The sequence below is a fragment of the Thamnophis elegans genome, chromosome 7 (genome assembly GCF_009769535.1).
Source record: "Thamnophis elegans isolate rThaEle1 chromosome 7, rThaEle1.pri, whole genome shotgun sequence".
NCBI classification, from domain to species: Eukaryota; Metazoa; Chordata; class Lepidosauria; order Squamata; family Colubridae; genus Thamnophis; species Thamnophis elegans.
In genome coordinates this window covers 22,653,875-22,673,593 of record NC_045547.1, presented here as the reverse complement: position 1 = coordinate 22,673,593, position 19,719 = coordinate 22,653,875, and the positions used below count along the sequence as shown (strand labels likewise).

The 19,719-nt window shown below is 44.4% G+C and overlaps 1 protein-coding gene across 2 annotated transcripts in view; it reads left to right on the top strand.

The window, feature by feature from the left end:
- Positions 1-11,913, top strand: part of ATP6V0A4 (ATPase H+ transporting V0 subunit a4) — a 42,061-nt gene extending 30,148 nt beyond the window's left edge. Inside the window, exons 15-21 of one of the 2 annotated variants that reach the window (XM_032221531.1) lie at positions 1,454-1,670; positions 4,005-4,124; positions 7,726-7,735; positions 8,619-8,719; positions 9,424-9,541; positions 10,702-10,873; positions 11,823-11,913. In XM_032221531.1, the coding sequence (XP_032077422.1) occupies positions 1,454-1,670; positions 4,005-4,124; positions 7,726-7,735; positions 8,619-8,719; positions 9,424-9,541; positions 10,702-10,873; positions 11,823-11,913 (829 nt within the window). Of the gene's footprint in view, positions 1-1,453; positions 1,671-4,004; positions 4,125-7,725; positions 7,736-8,596; positions 8,720-9,423; positions 9,542-10,701; positions 10,874-11,822 lie in introns of both variants that reach the window. The other variant, XM_032221530.1, reaches the window with a different exon arrangement.
- The last annotated feature ends 7,806 nt before the right edge of the window (positions 11,914-19,719 follow it).

Sequence of the window (19,719 nt, the reverse complement as noted above, 5' to 3'; positions counted from 1 at the left end):
AACAAATTTACTTTTCAATATCAACCAAAGTATGGAAGATAAAGCCTCCCAAATCCTTATAAAACAAAAGTTGTGCTCACCCCAATTGTTACGATGAGAGTATGATTTCTTTTATGCCATCCAGCATGGACTGTATTCAATGTTCATGATAACTCTGGCTGGCAAATGTTTTGTGTGCATTATAGTTCAAAACCTCTGAGGAATACTAACTCTTTGCGGAGTAGGAAATCTTTATGATTCAGTAGCAGTAGTTAGAAGCCAGACTAGTAGTTCTGTCTTCTGCAATATTGCCAGGGATGTTGGAAGATGGAATCTCTGTACTTCTAGATGTCTACAACTTCACCACAATCTCATTCCTTCCACTGCTGAACATTGTTATTGACACCTGTGAGACTGGTAGCAAGGGATGAAAGCATGTGTTGTAATGTCACAACATCAATCCCATGATTTATGTGGTTGGTCTTTTTTTTTTAAAAAAAATTCCCCATAGATAATAAGAAAAAAAATTAAAGAAAGAAAAATATAGTGAAATAAATGTGAAAAAGGAGAGACAAAGCAGTGAGAGAAGAAGATAGAGAAAAAGAAAATGAAAGACTACAAAATGTTACACATGTGTGTGACTTCCAATCTTCCTCTCAGCAATTAGGCATACAATCCTGATCCAACTTCTCCCTCCAAGATTTCATTGCAGTCCCCTTCTTTCCACAACCTATTCTTCCTACTCATCAAAACCACAACCACAAAATCATTTTCTTCTTTACATAAAAAAAAATCCCATAAAGAATTTCTCATCATTGATGAAATGTCTGGAATGACTTTTTCTCTAATCAAAGAATCTGAGCAAGTTTGTCCATTTCACCCACTGTTCCTCCATGCTAGAGAACCCCAAATCTTTCTATCTCTAGTTGGTCTGAAGTTGGGCCATGAATACCAAAAGGCTTGGCTTTGTGTCCTTATGTTACTTGGGCTGGGGGTGGTTTCCCCCCACCCCCCGAGATTACACTGTCCGAGATGGCAAACCTCTGGCATGTGTGCCACAAGTGGCATGCAGAGTCCTCTCTATGGGCACTTGAGCCATCACCCCAACTCAGCTCCATCGTGCATACGCATGTATCTCATATTGGCCAATTGGTCCTTCATTGTGCATGCACAGGGTGCATGTGGAAGACACATACACATGTGCGGGGGAGCATGGAAGTTCATGCATGCGCAGAGGGGGTGAGGCAGAATGGGGCAACATGCATGCATGGGGGTGGGGCACACATGGGTGTGCCCACAAATGTGCAGGGGGGTGGGACACACAGGGGGGTGGGGTTGCACATGCATTGCATTATGGGTGTGCGTGCGCTTTCTGCATGCAGCGAGAAAAAGGTTAGCCATCCCTGCACTATGTCATGGATACCTATATTCACCCCAGTAATGCTTTCTTTCTCTTGTTTCATTATTTGTCTAGTTACTTCAAGCAAACGTCCAACATTGTCCTGCAATTCATTCCAGAGATGATCTTCATAATCTCCCTATTTGGTTACCTCGTCTTCATGATTATTTTCAAGTGGTGCCGATTTAATGTGTACAATGTCCGGGAGGCTCCCAGCATCCTCATCCACTTTATCAATATGTTTATGTTTAGCTACAATGATGCAACAAATCCTCCTTTATACGAGCATCAGGTATACATGTCTATGGGGATTCTCAGTCATCCAGGTCGTGGTTGTCCCAAAGGGGCTTTTTTCAAGATGCGACTGGACTTTCTGGTTTTTCTGTGAAGACGTTTCGCTTTTCATCCAAGAAGCTTCTGGATGAGAAAAAGAAAAACAAGGAAGTCCAAATGCCTCTTGAAAAAAGCACCTTTGTGACATCAGGTATAAATATTTCATCTTCAACTAAGAGTGTCAAATGAAATCTATCACACACCTGTTGTTTATGATTTAGTCCTACTCATTTCAGCACACCTATTTAAAGGTGGATGGATTTGGGATATCATCTCTTGTTTTTCTCAAGGAAGTGCGTTTCAGTCAACCACGGAGCAAATTTAGTATTTTCAGTCAACCAGGGAGCAAATTTATTATAAATTATCGACGTAATTGAGCCCAAAATTTCTATTGTTAAGTGAGGCATTTGTTAAGTTAGTTTTTCCCCCTTTTACATCTTTTCTTGACACAGTTGTTACATGAATCATTGCAGTTGATAAGTTACTAATCCGATTGTTAAGTGAATCTGGCTTCCCCATTGACTGTGACCTTGGGACACAGCAATGGTCATAGTATAAACCATTTGCCAAGCATCTGAATTTTGATTTCAAGACCATGGGGAATGGGGATACTAAGAAGGCTGTAACCATGGAAAATGGTCATAGGTCACTTTTTTCAGTAATTTTGAATGGTCACTAAATGAACTGTTGAATTGGGTTGTTTACTTACTCAAGGGCAAAATTGCAAGTCAGTTTTACTATCTTGGTCTAACCATCTTGCATTCTGTTGAAGCGAACTTGGTATCATATCTGTTCACTTGCAGCTGGGAACGTCAAATTGGAAGGGAAATCATTTTCTTTGGATCTCTGGTATTCATGGGAAGGGTTCAAAAATCAAGATGGCCTCGGCAACTGCATGAATAAAATCCCTGCCCCTCGTTTATACATACAGTACAACATATGATTAAAAAGGCAGGATTTCAATCAAACAACCCATTGCTTAATTTTTGTAGAACCCCATTCCTACCCCCTGTGAACACGCATGCACAATTTCTATTTAAAATGTATACGGTAACTTCTTATAGATAGAAGAGAAGAGAAGATAATTCTTTATTGGCCCAGTGTGATTGGACACACAAGAAATTTGTCTTTGGTGTATGCTCTCAGTGTACATAATGAGTATAAAATACATTCATCAAGAAAAAAAGATACAATACTTAATGATAGTCATAAGGTACAAATAAGCAATCAGGAACAATCAATATCAATATAAATCGTAAGGATACAAACAACAAAGTTACAGTCCTGCAGTCATAAGTGGGAGGAGATGGGTGATAGGAATGATGAGAAGACTAATAGTAATAGTAATGCAGCCTTAATGAATAGTTTGACAGTTGTGAAGGAATTATTTATAGTTCAGGGATAAACTGTTTGGGTGTCTAGTTATCTTGATGTGCAGTGTCATTTTGAGGGTAGGAGTTGAAACAATTAATGTCCAGATTGTGAGTAGTCTAAATATTTTCATGGGACTCTTTTTGACTTATGCATTATAAAGGTCCTCAATACAAGGCAGGTTGGCAGTAATTGTTTTTTCCTGCTGTTCTAGGTGATTAATTTATTCCTTCAGGCAGAGGCTGACTTGAGAAACTTTCTCATTCTGACCAAGCTGAGTTAACTCTTGATTTCAGACTATTACACCCAAGTATCAAGGAGTTAGACTCATTGGAAAAGTCATAATTTAAGACAGTATATCTAGGCTTCCACACATCCACTAGATGGCAGCACAGAGTTAGTGTTCTGTATTTATTTTTGCTGCCATCTAATGACTGTCCAGATTTTTGCATCCAACTTGTAACCTTACTATAATATATTTTGTCTGCTTCTGAAGCTTGTTGAACAAACCATGATAGCTTAGTGCAACTCACATACCATGTACTGTAGAAGCTATTTTTGCATGAAAATATGGTATAAGGCCCAGCTGCGCATTTAAATATTCCCAGCCACATTTTTGTGGGTAAAGTTCTCCATCTGATCATGATACCTTTCTGCAAATAAAATCACACTTCAGTAAGAAACATGCAATTAGCTGCAACCAGATCATTATGGTTTTCTCATAGATGTATCCTGTGATTATAGGGAAACAGAAATGGCTTTCATGTAAGTATTAATAGGTGTAGAAGAAGGCAGGAACCTGCAAATCGTTGATATGGAAAACTTGCAGATTTTACACGTTGACATAGTTTATTGATTTATTTGGGTTTATTTGGCTTAAAGCATTGTATGATAGTAACAATTGTCTTTTTTTCCCCCCTAGCAAGAAGTTCAAACTTTCCTGGTCATTTTCGCCTTGATTGCCATACCTTGGATGCTTCTGATTCAGCCTTTTATTATTCGAGCCAAGCATCAGAAAGCTCAGAATAGGGTAAGGAAAAGGGTCTTTTCTCCCAAGGGATTGCTACATAAATAAAGGCAGAAGTCTGTGGAAACATATCATAGAAACATTGAATTGTAGAGTTGGAAGGCATCCCAAGAAGCATATACCATATTTTTCGGAGTATAAGATGCACCTTTCCCCCACCCAAACAAAGAGGGTGAAAATCTGGGTGTGTCTTATACACTGAATACAGCATTTTTAGCCTAGTGAAACCCTGCTCCCTTTGCAAAAATGGACGTGCAAAGGGTTTGGGAGGCTTGCAAAGTGCTTCTGGAGGCTGGGGAGAGCAAAAACGAGCAAAAAATGGGTTGTTTTTGCTCGTTCCCCCCCCCAGCCCTCAGGAGCACTCTGAGCGTCCCAAAGCTCTGCATGCCCCCCCCTTTTTTTTTGCAAAAAAACAAGACGTGCAGAGGGTCTTGGAGGCCTGCAGAGTGCAAACACTTTTTTTAAAAAATTACCTCTTCAAAATCAAGGTGCGTCTTATAGTCCAAAAAATACGGTAAGTCAACTTTTTGCAATGTATGGGGGAAAAACAAATTAAGTAATCAGTGAGAGATGAAAATCCATCCTCCTCTTAAAAACTTTCAGAGGTAGGGAACCTACAGCTTCTGTGAGAAGACTATTCCATTGTTGTACAAATCTTATCATCAGGAAGGTTTTCTTTTATATTTAAATGAAGTCTAGGTGTCTGTAATATTAGAATGTAGAATAACAGGATTGGAAGGGACTTGGAGGTCTTGTCCAACACCTTGCTTGAGCAGGAGACCCTCTGGACAAATGATTGTCTAATCTCTTTTTCTTGAAAACCTCCACCGATGGAGCACACACAACCTCTGGAGGCAAGCCATTTTATCGATTAATTAATTGTTCTCACAGTCAGAAAGTTTCTCCTTGGTTCTAGATGGGATCTCTCTTTGATGATCTTCTACCTGTTACTTCTTATCTTGCCCTCAGGTGCTTTGGAGAATAGATTGACCCTCTCTTCTCTGTGACAACCCTTCAAGTATCGGAAGACTGCTATCATGTCACTCTAGTCCTATGATGGCGAACCTATGGCACGTGTGCCCAAAGTGGCATACAGAGCCAAGTCACCTGGCACGCGCGTCATCGCCTGTTCCTCTTCTGGGTTTCTGGCATGCATGCACACACAACAATCAGCTGACCTTTGTGCATGCAGCAGTGTCAGAAACTGGAAGAACAGGTCTTCCGTTTTCCAGTGTGAGCATGGCTGATCACTGCATGCGCATGCACGGCAGTAACCAGAAGTACATTTTCCAGCGCACGCATGCCCCCTTGGTAACTTCTCTTCTTGGTTGCGGCCCAGATTAGCATGCATGAAGTGCTTCCTTTTCGGCACTCAGTGCCATGCACACGCGCTCCCTTGTAGTTGTAGTTCCCCAGGCATCATGGACATTTGCCATCACTGCTCTAGTCCTTCTCTTTGCTAGACTAGACGTATCTAGTTCCCACAACTGTTTGTTCTACGGGTTAGCCTCCACACACCCAATCTTCTTTGTTGCAGAGGCCAAAGAATGGGGGCTGGTGGGTGGATGGGACTTTGGCAACATTCGCTCTATAAGAGACACAGACATTTCCATCCACTTTGGGGGGGGGGGGGGAATGCATCTTATACACCGAGAATACGGTAATAAACCATAACTCTGGAATTGTCAGTATGTCCAAAGAAATCTGAATAATAAATAAGGCATGAAGCAGAGTTTTATTATCATCACAGGAAAGAAATTATTCCAACTTTAATTTACCACTATTAGAACTGCTAAGTCTGCTCTTGATTTATATTTTACTTGTTGGAAAAAATGATTGAAACTGTCTCACAATTGTAATAGTACTATCACATATTCAAACAGCATGCTGAAACTCAGGAATGAATATAAAACTAAGGACAAAAACTGCCTATTTGCTTCTCAGACTCTGATACTATGTTATGTAAAACTTAAATTCACAACCTGATGTAAAAGAAAATGTGTGGTTGACAACTCCTGTCAGATCTTCCTATTTGCTCCACTCAACTGCTTGTCCTTGGATTTAGTGACATAACGAAAATATATTCAAATCATCTTGGTCTTTCTCCCACATACAAAAACACAGACACCTCACATGACAAATTATTCCCTAAAGCAGCAAAGGGCAGGACAAGAAACAATAGATGAAAATTAATGAGAACTAGAACTAGGAAACCTTCACGATCCCTTCCAGCTCTATTCTCTATTCCCATGATGGCTCTTTTCTGCATTCTTTCTAGAGCCTCAAAATCTTTTTTTCAATCATGGTGACCGGAACTGGACACAGTATTCCAAACGTGGTTTTACTAGTTCAGTATAAAGTGATACTGTCCCACTGCTGATGCATTGGCTTTTTTGCCACTGCTGGCTCACACTTAAGTGGTTGTGCACCAGAACACCTCACAATTACTGCTGTTGAGCAGGTATCACTTGTTTTATAGCCGTGCATTTGGTTTTCCTTGCCTAAATGTAAAACCTTGCTTTTCTCACCACCTTCTTGTTGTTGTACCATATCTCTTATCGTTGGCGATCATGTTGGCAATCCTATTTTTGTCAACAACTGCAGGAAAAAGTGTCGCTGAGTTTTACTCAAACCAGTCCCTTAGGTTTTGAAGCCATGATGTTCTTCTTCTGCCTGGACCTCGTTTGCTTTCAATCTTTCCCTGGAGGATTAAGTGAAGTATACAGTATTTTTCTGGGTGCCGCGCATCACATGTCCAAAGTATTCTAACTTTCACTTTTTATGGCTTTGATGGATTTCCCTTTGCTTTCCCAGGCAGCTTATCACCTCCTCATTTGTGATTTTGTCAACCCAGCTGCCTGTAAATCCACATTTCAAATGCTTTTAGTTTCGTCAAGTACTTTTCTCACTACTGAATTGTATTTTGTTAGGTAGTGCTCAGTATTCAAGTCTGAAGATTCTTTTGTATCTCGAGCCCATCTTCTCTTCAGTAGCCTTTTACGTATCTGAACATTCATGAGATGTTTTTTTCCTATATCAAATTCTCTAGATTTCTTCAGCCCATCCTCAAGTCCCTGTAGCACCTTTTTACACATTGCTGAACCTACACTATCCTGTCAAGTTGGAATCTTTCTTCCTCTTAGGAAAACATCTGGGTTGTTGGTTTTTTTCCATTGAAAGAGTTAAACCTGTGCAGGCTCAGACATAATGCCATAATAAGGGATTCAATCTGTCATAATCAAGTCAAGGTCATAAATGTCTGAACAAATGCCATTAAATACCATTGTGAATAACTACCAAATCAAGATCTGATATACGAAAGTTAAAGCCAATTTGCAAACAATAAGAAACTGGGGCAAGTTTTTTAAATGTTATATCTAAACCAGGGATCGGCAACCTTAAACACTCAAAGAGCCACAAAGGTCCTAACCGGAAGCCCTCTGTTTAATTCTGGAGCCGACCGGAAGTATGGTTCCCCCACCATAGAGTCTCATCTTAGTGCGGCATCCTTTTTCCTCTGCCGACCAGAAGTACGGTTCCCCCACCATAGAGTCTCATCCTAGCGTGGCATCCTTTTTCCTCTACCGACCAGAAGTACGGTTCCCCCACCATAGAGTCTCATCCTAGTGTGGCATCCTTTTTCCTCTACCGACCAGAAGTACGGTTCCCCCACCATAGAGACTCCTAGCTCAGTGTCCTTTTTCCTTTACCTGTCCTAACTGAAAGCCCTATCAATTGTGGAGCTGACCAGAAAACCTGCTCCTTGCCATAGAGTCTCCTTCTGGCATGCTGTGCTTCCCCCCTAACTGGAAGCTACTCTCAAAATTGTGGCACCGACCAGTGACAGGGAGCCACAGTAGAGGGATGAAAGAACCTGATGTGGCTCCAGAGCCATGGGTTGCTGACCCCTGATCTAAACTAATAACTCTGATTAAATGATTTTATTCCATTTTTTTAAAAAAACTGCTACTGTAAAAGAGCAGAGAAGATAGGGGAACTGCAGAAACCATGGTTTGCTGATGAGTTTGGAACATAAACTATGACTTACGTACATTCCAGCCAGAGCAATCCAAAACATAGTATTGTATCTGACCCAGTACATAGAAATGTGTATATAAGATTGTGATCAGAGTTGGCTAGAATACAATAGGTCATATTCATTATTGTTGTGATCAATACCTTATCGTGTGAATTATAGGGAGGTATCTTACACCATGTCAGAACACAGCCCCAAATCTGTCTTCACTGGCTTGCAGAAGCTCTCCCATGATTCCAGAAAGTGCATGGATGTCTTTTTTTTTTATTTTCCACATAAGGCTAGAAATACTGAGGATTTAACTTGAGATTTCCTGCATTCAAATCATGGATTTGAATGCAGGATTATCATGGAGCTCCCTTTCTTTCTTGTACAAATATTGGGAAGAATATGGGAACCCAAAAGATTATTATTGCATGCTGATAATCAATCTCTGTTGATTTCTCTTCAGTTGGCTTCATCAAGCCTGTCAGAAAGTCCTACTGGTGATATTGAAGTAGAGATCATGGACTCCAACCACTCTGAGAAAACAAACCAAGACGTTGATAGCGGTGGAGGCCATGACCATGAAGAAGTAAGATGTAGGAATTGGAAGATTTAAAGCAATATGAGTTCAATAACTCAAAAAGTGCAATCACTCAGCAAATTTAGTAGAATTTAAATAGTGCTGGTGGTGTGTATGTGGGGAGAAAGGGGGGAAATGTTGAAAACTTTTTGGGGTTTGGGGAGCCTATTTACAGTTTATTTGGAACCCATTAAGTTTCTAGAAGGGGTCGTGGCGGCTCAGTGGCTAAGACGCTGAGCTTGTCAATCACAAAGGTCGGCAGTTCGAATCCCTAATGCTGCGTAACGGAGTGAGCTCCTGTTACTTGTCCCAGCTTCTGCCAACCTAGCAGTTCGAAAGCATATAAACATGCAAGTAGAAAAATAGGGACCACCTTTGGTGGGAAGGTAACAGGATTCCGTGTGTCTTCGGTGTTTAGTCATGCCGGCCACATGACCCATGGAGACATCTTCGAACAGCACTGGCTCTTCGGCTTTTAAATGGAGATGAGCACCGCCCCCTAGAGTCGGGAACGACTAGCACATATGTGCGAGGGGAACCTTTACCTTTAATTTTCTAGATTTAGTGGTGTTTAGAATAAACTGATTGAAATCAATAGGATGTATTGAAAAAAAGCTAAATCAAGTTCCACTTATTGCAGTACAATAGAAATGAGAAACACTATAGGAGTATTCAACCTTATTTTCCTTCTTTTCCTAAAAACCTTCTTGCAGTTCAACTTTGGCGACATCTGCGTGCACCAGGCAATCCACACTATTGAATATTGCTTGGGTTGCATTTCCAATACAGCTTCCTATCTCCGGCTTTGGGCACTCAGCCTGGCCCATGCACGTGAGTTTGCAGCTACTGATCCTCTTGCCTATGAGAAATCGTTGGGTTGGGCCACCAGTTAAAATACATCAGTATTTGGTATCCACTCAGAACAACCTTCACCAGTCTGCTGCCCACTGATGATTTGGGTTGTAGTTCCCCAGGTATCATGGACATTGATTATGCTAGATCAGGGGTGTCAAACTCAATTTCATTATTGGCTGCATCAGGGTTGTGTTTCACCTTGGGGTGGCATAGCCTGGGGGGGACAGGACAACAGCTTGACAACACTCATGTCGGGGGTGCCTGTGGTGACCCAAGTGCTTTCCCAGCCTGTTTTTGCTGGGAAAGTTATGTTTAGTTATGTTTTTATAATTTATAATCCATTATTCCTTGTCTGGCCTTCAGGTGCTTTGGAAAATAGCTTAACACCACTACCTCCTTACTCTCTGTGGCAGCCCCACAGAGGCTGGTGTTGTGGCCCGTCAGCGGAGCTGACAGCAAAGTCAGACAGTGAGGAGGTTGAGGAGGAGAATGGCCAGTCCGGGAGGCTGGGAAAGGCTCAGACAAGGGTTCTGCATCAGAGGCAGAGATGGGGCCAAGGCCGTCTGGCAGTGATCAGGTGCCTATGGAGCTAGACAACAGTGAGGTAGAGGAACAGCTAGAGCCTGTTCCCAGTGTGCGCAAGCGCAGAGCTGCCAGAAGAAAAGAACAATTCAGAAATCAGGGTAGACTTGGGAGTAAAGTCACAGGTGGAAGGTGATTGGCCCTTCCCATAGGAAATAAAAGAGGAGCGAAAGGGGAGGGGGCTTTTGCAGGAAATAATTTGTTCGGTCAGTCGTTAGATTCATTTCAGGAGTGAGAAGATCTGTCCGTGAATCTCAGAGACTCTGTGCCCAGTCTTTCCTTGCACAGCACCTCATTTGGAAAATATTTACATGGCAGCTTTCCAAGATAGATAAGGTCTGTAGTCATAAATATTCCTTTGAAAGACTGTTTGCCAGGCCTTGCTGAATGTGAATGAGAGGAATTCACATTCGTTTAATAAAAGGAGTTTTGTCGGGACCAGGACTCTGCCTTTTGCCTTTTGGGGAAGCCTAGGTCAGAACAGCTGGGATGCATGGGACATATAAGTGTGTTTCCCTCTTGCATTTTCTCTCTTGTGTGTCCTTTTTCTTCAGAGCTCTCGGAGGTTCTTTGGCAGTTGCTGTTTTCAATAGGATTTAAAATGACCGGCTGGATAGGACTAATTGGGATTTTTGTCCTCTTTGCCATATTTGCTGCTCTGACAATAGCAATTCTACTCATCATGGAAGGTCTTTCCGCCTTTCTGCATGCGCTCAGGCTTCACTGGTAAGTGTGGTTTTATAAGAACTGTAAGGCACAGCTGTTTCCTTTTGAACCAGCCCCACACACACCCAAAAAAACCCAAACCACAGTTACAGGAAGTTGCATGCATTTCCTGTAATGTTTGCAGTATACCGCTCAAATAATAGTTGAAATGTGCATATAAATATGCATGATATTATGGGCAATTGCTTAGAAATATTGATAGGTCCTTAGACTGGAACCATATTGAGTGAGCATGATGAGAGTTATAGTTTAACATATTTGGTAGGTGCAAAGTTGGGGAAAAAACTAGCCTGAAACCAGGGGTGGGCTGTTATGGGTTTGCTGGGGTTTGGGAGAACCTGTAGCTAACGTTATGGCTGGTTTGGAGAACCTCCAAACCCCACCCCTTGCTGGTCCTGCCCACCCCACCTCTCCAGGAGTCGCCACATGGCCCATTTTGGATACAAGTGCAAGGCCCACACGGAGGCTCAGGAAGGGGGAAAAACGGGCCCACTGGAAGTCCCGTGACTTCCCAGGGGAGCCCAGGGGAGGAGGTTTTCGCCCTCTCAGAGGCTCGAGAAAAACCTCCGGCGCCTTGGGAAAGCGAAAACAGCCGCTCTGCCGTGGTGCAGGAGGCCGACTAGGCCACGCCCACCCAGCAATCGGGCAGAAAACCCATTGCTGAAATTTTTGAAGCCCACCCTTGCCTGAAACAATCCCACAACAATAACGCCACTCAAGGTGCCTTTCTTAAGTGGTCCCAGTAGCAATGGAGTAGTTGGATACGCTAGCTTTTTACATTTCTTCTGCACTTCAAAGTTTGTTCCATTGAAGGATACCTTAATCTATTTTTATTCTACTCTTTCTCTTTTTCTTTTTGTTGCCCAACTGCTTTTTTTTTTTAATTTTCAGAGAAAAATGGGATAAAAACAATAAAAGTAAAGAAATGATTTCCTCTTTTTCCTATTAGGGTGGAATTCCAGAACAAATTCTATTCTGGCTCTGGCTCTGTTTTTTCGCCCTTCTCCTTCAAGACCATAATAGAAAGAAAGGAAGAATGACTGCTATTAATGATGCAGAAATTCGAAACTTCTGAGGTTTCTGCTGTTCTTTTTCTTGGTGAGCATTTCCTTGAGAATTAAGAGCCAGAAGGGATACAGAACTTCCACAATAAGACTTCAGACTCCAAATGTGTTGTCAGAGACAAGCATAATAAAAACTCTACCTATTCTCCAGATGTGTTGGAAATGTGACTCTTCTACTGCTTGAGAATTCTGGAAAATGTGCTTCTGGCACTTCTGGAGTGTTCTAGGTTGGAAAAAGGCTGTTTTCCCTTTGCAATCCATTTAGAAAAATAACCCTATCAAACAATTAGAGCAGCCTTTTTCAATCTTAGCAACTTTAAGAGGTGTGGACTTCGACTCTCAGAATTCCCCAACCAGAAGTTGGGACTGAAGTTCACATCTCTTGAAATTGCTAAGATGGAGAAACACTGACTTAGAGGATTATGTAAAATCCAACCATTTTGTCAAAATGATGAAGAAAGAATTGTGAAAGTTGATGGAAACTTCATCTCTCCCATACAGTACATGTATCTGATGCAAGTGTGGGTTCTGGCCAGTTCGCTACATGCACAGTGCAATAAAAATTGTTCTGTGCAGAAGCTAAAAACAAGATGGGGGCGCCTATATCGCCACCCGGAAAACCAGTTCAGGAGCATGGCAGGCCTGGGTCGCTGCCAGTTCTAGCGACCCAGGCCGCCAAACCACTACCGATTTGACTGAACAGGTCCAAACCAGTAGGAACCCACCACTGATATGATGTCACAATACATATACTAAAGGGCAAGGCTTCCATCATGGTCTCACAACACTCATTTCTTTGCTTGCCCTTTTGAGATGGTCTCCAGAACCAGTGATTTGGTTTACAACAAATGTGTAAGCCTCACCTTTTCTTTCACTTTGGGTGCTGATGACTTCATTGAAATTGTTTCTGAGCACAATTTGGCTCAGCAGTGGGATTCACTTACCTACCGGTTCGCAAATGTGAGCACATGCACCATGTCTGCCCATGCACACCACCACCTGTGCATGTGCAGTGCTCGCACATTACATCAGGGTGGGCGGGCGTAACTTCCTGCAGCCGCCGCTATCAATTCGCCTGAACCGGAGAGAGCCGGCTGAATGCCACCTCTGATTTGACTCTGCTAGTGTACACTATCATATGATTAGGTATTCTTCCTTTAAGAAAAACCCTACGAAAATTAAAAAGCAACGCATATTATGTCTTGATTCACACAACAATTGTCAGACATTCCTCACTTACCATATTTTTCGGATTATAAGATGCTCCAGACTATAAGATGCACCTAACTTTTGGGGAGGAAAACAGGAAAAAAGAAATCTGCCTCTAACTCCCAGCAATTTGCCTCCTTGAAGCAAACAGCAAGCAGCACATCAGCTTCAGCACAGCCTGGTTTAGCAAGGGCAGCTGATTGATGGTTGGATCTGCCTCCCAGAATCCCCCTATCAGCTGTTCCAAGCTGCAGGGATTGCGACTGCCAACTATCGCCACACCCATGCACCCCATTTTCAGCCTCCACGCCCCATTTTCAACCTCTGCCTCTGTTTTGGGGCTGTTCCAGGTGGCAGGGATCGCTGCTGCCTATCCCTGCCACCTGGAATGGGCTGAAAATGTGGTACGTAGATGCCGAAAATAGGATGCCCGGAGGCTGAAAATGGGGCACGGGTAGGTGGCAATACGTCGTGGCAATGATCCCTGCAGCCTGGAACAGCTGATAGATGGTATTCCGGGAGGCAGATCCAACCGCCAATCAGCTGCTCATGCTAAATTAGGCTGTGCTGAAGCTGACCATGCTGCTTGCCATTTGCTTCAAGGAGGCAAATTGCTGGGAGGCAGAGGCCAAAGGATGGGGGCTGGTGGGTGGATGGGACTTTGGCAACATTCGCTCTATAAGAGACACAGACATTTCCACCCACTTTGGGTGGGGGAGTGCATCTTATACACCAAGAATACGGTAATAAACCATAACTCTGGAATTGTCAGTATGTCCAAAGAAATCTGAATAATAAATAAGGCATGAAGCAGAATTTTATTATCAACACAGGAAAGAAATTATTCCAACTTTAATTTACCACTATTAGAACTGCTAAGTCTGCCCTTGATTTATATTTTACTTGTTGGAAAAAATGATTGAAACTGTCTCACAATTGTAATAGTACTATCACATATTCAAACAGCATGCTGAAACTCAGGAATGAATATAAAATTAAGGACAAAAACTGCCTATTTGCTTCTCAGACTCTGCTACTATGTTATGTAAAACTTAAATTCACAACTTGGTGTAAAAGAAAATGTGTGGTTGACAACACATGTCAGATCTTCCTATTTGCTCCACTCAACTGCTTGTCCTTGGATTTAGTGACATAACAAAAATAAATTCAAATCATCTTGGTCTTTCTCTCACATACAAACACACACAGACACCTCACATGACAAATTATTCCCTAAAGCAGCAAAGGGCAGGACAAGAAACAATAGATGAAAATTAATGAGAACTAGAACTAGAAAACCTTCAAGATCCCTTCCAGCTCTATTCTCTATTCCCATGATGGTGAACCTATGGCACACATGCCACAGGTGGCACACGCAGCCATATTTTCTGGCATGGCAGCCCTCAGCTCTGGTGTGCATGCGCGCACTGGCCAGATGATATTTGGCCTTTTCACCCTTCCCAGGCTTCAGGAAAGCCTCTGGAGTTTGGGGAGGGCGAAAAACAGGCCCAACGGGACAACCGAAACTTCCGGTTGGCCCGTTGTGCTGTTTTTCACCCTTCCCAGGCTCCGGATGCTTTCCTGAAGCCTGGGGAGAGCAAAAACTCCCCCCCCCCATGTGAGGGGCGGGCATGCACATGCGCGGGGGTGGTGGTTGTGCACACATGCACAGTGGGGTGAGCACACACAATTTTGGCAAACCTTTACAAAAATGTTAGCCATCACTGCTCTATTCTATTCATATCACATGAAGAGCTTCTGAGAAAAGATTTCACTTTAAGATATGATTGGATTACAAAGTATTCTTTAAAATTAATCTTTTCAGAGTTTTTTTTTATTTCCACTTCAAGAATACAAACAAAGAATGACTGACAAGTATTTGGTATATAAACGGGTTTGGCTGTTAGAATCCTTTATTATCGTAATTGCTCTGTAATTTATCATTGACTGGCTAAATGCTTTAATCGGTGATCTGAGTGGAGAGAAATAAGCAAGAACTGTTACATAAAGCTCTGAAATGTGCCTTAAGTTCTGGGAAACAAGGTAGCATTCAGAAGGAACTCTGGCAGGCTGCTCTCTGAGTCACTGGAGAATAAGAAGGGGAAGTAAAGCACAATTAAGCAAAATTAAGCCTGTAAGAATCTGTTATCATAGCCTATGTCAATGTCTTCCTAGTCTTCACATGGAGTCAGTTTCCTATTCCGTTCTACTCCAAACGGCTGACCACCAGAAACATGCTGAGATTGTTAGTCATTACGATTTGAGATCATATTCTGCATATTGCAGCCCAGGGATGTATGTGGTTTAAAAATAACTCAAAATAAAAAAAATTTCCCGCCAATTTTTCTAGGGTGACACGATCTGTACTATTCAATAAATAAGTGGAAAAAAAAGATGCTGATGTTTTAAACATCCCATTCCTTGGAACCCTCTGTCAGAGTTTGTTGCAGAAATCACATCCAGAAAGCACACACAGATAACTGATTCAGCAGGATTCCTTAACTTCTTTAAATACACAATAACACAGGAGTAAATGTACAATACCAATAGCTGATTCTTCCAACGTGGTAGAGAGTTACAGGCAAAAAACACAGGCAGAGGAGAGATTGGTGGGGATTGCCTGGGTGAGTGAATGAGTATGTATGATTCGGAGGACCTGCCGGGGAATGCGGGGGGCACGGGGGTGGCTGGGGGGACTAGAGACACGGGAGAGGGCCGGAGCATTACGGTCGTAACAGGGAGGGGCAGATATGGCGGGGACTTTAGGGCTGGCCATTACCGGGGAAGGAGGGTTCGCTACGTTACAGAGATCCCTCCTTCCAGCCCTATGAGTCCCACTCTGAGGCCAGACGGCGCGAGTAATCAGGACCCTGGTCTCAGGCTGCTGTCGCTAAATGCCAGGTCTGTGGTTCACAAGGCTCCTCTCGTCCGGGACTTAATTTTAGACGAGAGGGCAGACCTGGCATGTATTACTGAAACCTGGCTGGGCCTGGAGGGAGGAGTCCCCCTCGTAGAGATGTGCCCAGAAGGTTTTCAGGTGCTGCACCAGCCGAGAGCCCAGAGAAGGGGTGGGGGTGTGGCTATTGTTATCCGGGAGTCGTTAGCACCTCATAGGATCCCTGCTCCGGAGCTTGTCGGGTGTGAGTCTCTGCTGGTAAAGTTGGACCTCAAGGGTCAAGTGGGTCTGCTGTTAACGTACCTGCCTCCCAACAGCATTGCAGCAGCCCTCCCCTTGCTCCTCGAGTCGGTATACGAGCTAGCAATTGAGTTCCCTAGACTTATGGTCTTGGGGGACTTCAATTTGCCGTCGCTCGGTGAACACTCTGATGGGGCGCAGGAGTTCATGGCTTCCATGACGGCCATGGGCTTGACCCAGGTAATTCGGGGCCCAACTCACTCAGCGGGTCACATGCTCGACCTCGTATTTCTCTCGGAGCAGTGGATTTGTGATCTTGGTCTGAGGGGTAATGAGATCATACCCCTGTCGTGGTCAGACCACTGCCTACTGAGGCTCGACTTTCGGAGACCAAACCCCCACTGTAGGGAGGAGGAACCGACCAGGTGGTTCCGCCCCAGGCGACTTATGGAGCCATTAAGGTTCCAGACGGAGCTTGGGGTTATTCCTGATACTCTCGCCCACAGTCCGGTGGAGACTCTGGTTGCTGCCTGGCACTCGGCAGCATTGGAGACCCTTGACCGGATTGCGCCACTACGGCCCCTCCGAGGCGGCGGATCCCGGAGGCCCCCTTGGTTCACCGAGGAGCTCCGGGAGATGAAGCGCCGGAGGAGACGCCTAGAGCACCTATGGAGGTCCGATAAATCCGAATCGAACCAAGCACTTCTAACATCGTGCATCAAGGATTACATCAGGGCAATTAGGATGGCAAAAAGAACTTATATTGCCACCTTGATCGCCTCCGCTGAGTCGCGCCCAGCCGCCCTGTTTAGGATAACCCGTTCCCTCCTAAATAGGAGGGATATGGGGGATCCCCTGCAGGGTAGGGCTGAGGATTACATCCAGTTTCTAGCAGACAAAATTGCTCGGTTTCGGTCGGATTTGGACTCCATCCCTGCAGTTCCAGATGAATTGGTAGACCACCTCTGGGTTGAGTTTCAGGATGTTGCCCCTGGGGATGTGGACAAGGCCATGAGAGCTGTGAGTGCCTCCACCTGTGTACTGGACCCGTGTCCCTCATGGCTGGTTGCTAACAGCAGTGAGGTGACACGAGGCTGGATCCAGGCGGTTGTTACCGCCTCTCTTCGGGAGGGGCACTTCCCCGCTGCACTTAAAGCGGCGGTGGTGAGACCCCTCCTGAAGAAGCCATCTCTGGATCCAGCTGCCCTTAACAACTACCGTCCAGTCTCCAACCTCCCTTTTGTTGGGAAGGTTGTTGAGAAGGTGGTGGCCTTCCAGCTTCAGCGATCCTTGGAGGAAGCAAGCTATCTCGACCCCTTCCAGTCAGGCTTCAGACCCGGTTACAGCACAGAAACCACTTTGGTCGCATTGACCGATGATCTTTGGAGAGCCAGAGATGGAGGCCATGCCTCCATCCTGGTTCTCCTCGACCTCTCGGCGGCTTTCGATACCATCGACCGTGGTATCCTTCTGCGATGACTGCGGGAGGTGGGAGTGGGAGGCACTGTGTTACGGTGGTTCTCCTCCTACCTCTCGAACAGGTCGCAGTCGGTGTTAGTGGGGGGGCAGAGATCGACCCCTAGGCCCCTAACATATGGGGTGCCGCAGGGTTCGGTCTTATCCCCCCTACTATTTAACATCTACATGAAACCGCTGGGTGAGATCATTCGGAGGCACGGGATAAGATACCATCAATATGTGGACGATACTCAGTTGTATCTGTCCGCCCCGTGCCAACTCAATGAAGCGGTGGACGTGATGAACCGGGGTCTTGAGGCCGTTATGGACTGGATGAGGGCTAACAAGCTTGTACTCAACCCGGAGAAGACCGAGTGGCTGTTGTGTTTTCCTCCCAATAATTCGATCAGTGTTCCATCGCTCAGGCTGGGGGGTTAAATTTTATACCCCTCAGAGAGGGTTCGCAACTTGGGAGTCCTCCTGGTTCCACAGCTGACTTTTGACCATCATCTGACGGCTGTGACCAGGGGGGCATTTGCCCAGGTTCGCCTGGTGCGCCAGTTGCGACCCTACCTGAACCGGGAGGCTCTCACAACAGTCACTCGGGCCCTTGTGACCTCTAGGCTGGAATACTGCAATGTGCTCTACATGGGGCTGCCCTTGAGGAGCATCCGGCGACTTCAGCTAGTCCAGAACGCAGCCGCGCGAGTGATTGTGGGTGCACCTCGGTTCACCCACATAACACCTATCCTCCACGAGCTGCGCTGGCTACCTGTTGATCTCCGGGTGCGCTTCAAGGTGCTACTTGTCACCCATAAAGCCCTTCATGGTAGTGGGTCTGCGTACTTGAGAGACCGCCTCCTGCCAATTACCTCCCTGCGACCAATTAGATCACATTGATTAGGCCTCCTCCGAGTTCCATCTGCCAGTCAGTGCCGACTGGCAACTACATGGAGGAGAGCCTTTTCAGTAGTAGCTCCGACCCTTTGGAACGATCTCCCCGTGGAGATTCGTACCCTCACCACCGTCCAGACCTTCCGCACAGCCCTTAAGACCTGGCTAGCCCGTCAGGCCTGGGGACAAAGATAATTGCCCCCACCCGAATGATGAATGAATGTTGCTTGCTATTTTACTTCTATGTATTGTTTGTGTTTATTGTCTGTATACCCCCGCCCTTCATTTTATGTAAGCCGCCCTGAGTCCCCACAGGGAAAAGGGCGGCCTATAAGTATTAATAAATACTCAAATACTCAAATACCCTGCTCTAGTAGGTTATATTCAACAAGAAGAAAAGGAATGCACTTTCTCAATAGCCATTGATACAGTTAACCATAGAATACTTTTGGATTGTCTGGAAATTGGGCACATTGAGTGAGACATTGCGTTTCAATGGTTCTACTTCCTTCTTTTGAGGACAGTCTTAGAAAGTTGGATTTTATGACTCTGCTTCTATCACTACTGCTATTTAACAATGTGAAATTGTTGCAGGAGATCACCAATATCCAGATGTTATTCACCTCTACATCCTAACATCTAAATTAGGACGGCTACATATATACCCTGAACTAGTGTCAGGATAGTGTGATAAATGATTTGATAATGGCCAATAAACTGAGATCAAATCCTATCACTATCGACAGTGGTGGGATTCAACATTTTTTACTTCCGGTTCTGTGGGTGTGGCTTGGTGGGTGTGGCAGGGGAAGGATACTGTAAAATGTCCATTCCCACCCCACTCCAGGGGAAGTTTACTACAAAATCCCCATTTCTTCCCGATCAGAAGGGATGCAGGAGGCAGAGAATAGATGGGGGCGGGACCAGTCAGAGATGGTATTTACCGGTTCTCCAAACTACTCAAAATTTCCGCTACCGGTTCTCAAGAACTGGTCAGAACCTGCTGAATAGCTCCTCTGAATATGGACAATAGCTGGTTTCTGGAATTCAGAAACAGGAAAATTTAGCTATTCTAAATTGTAGAG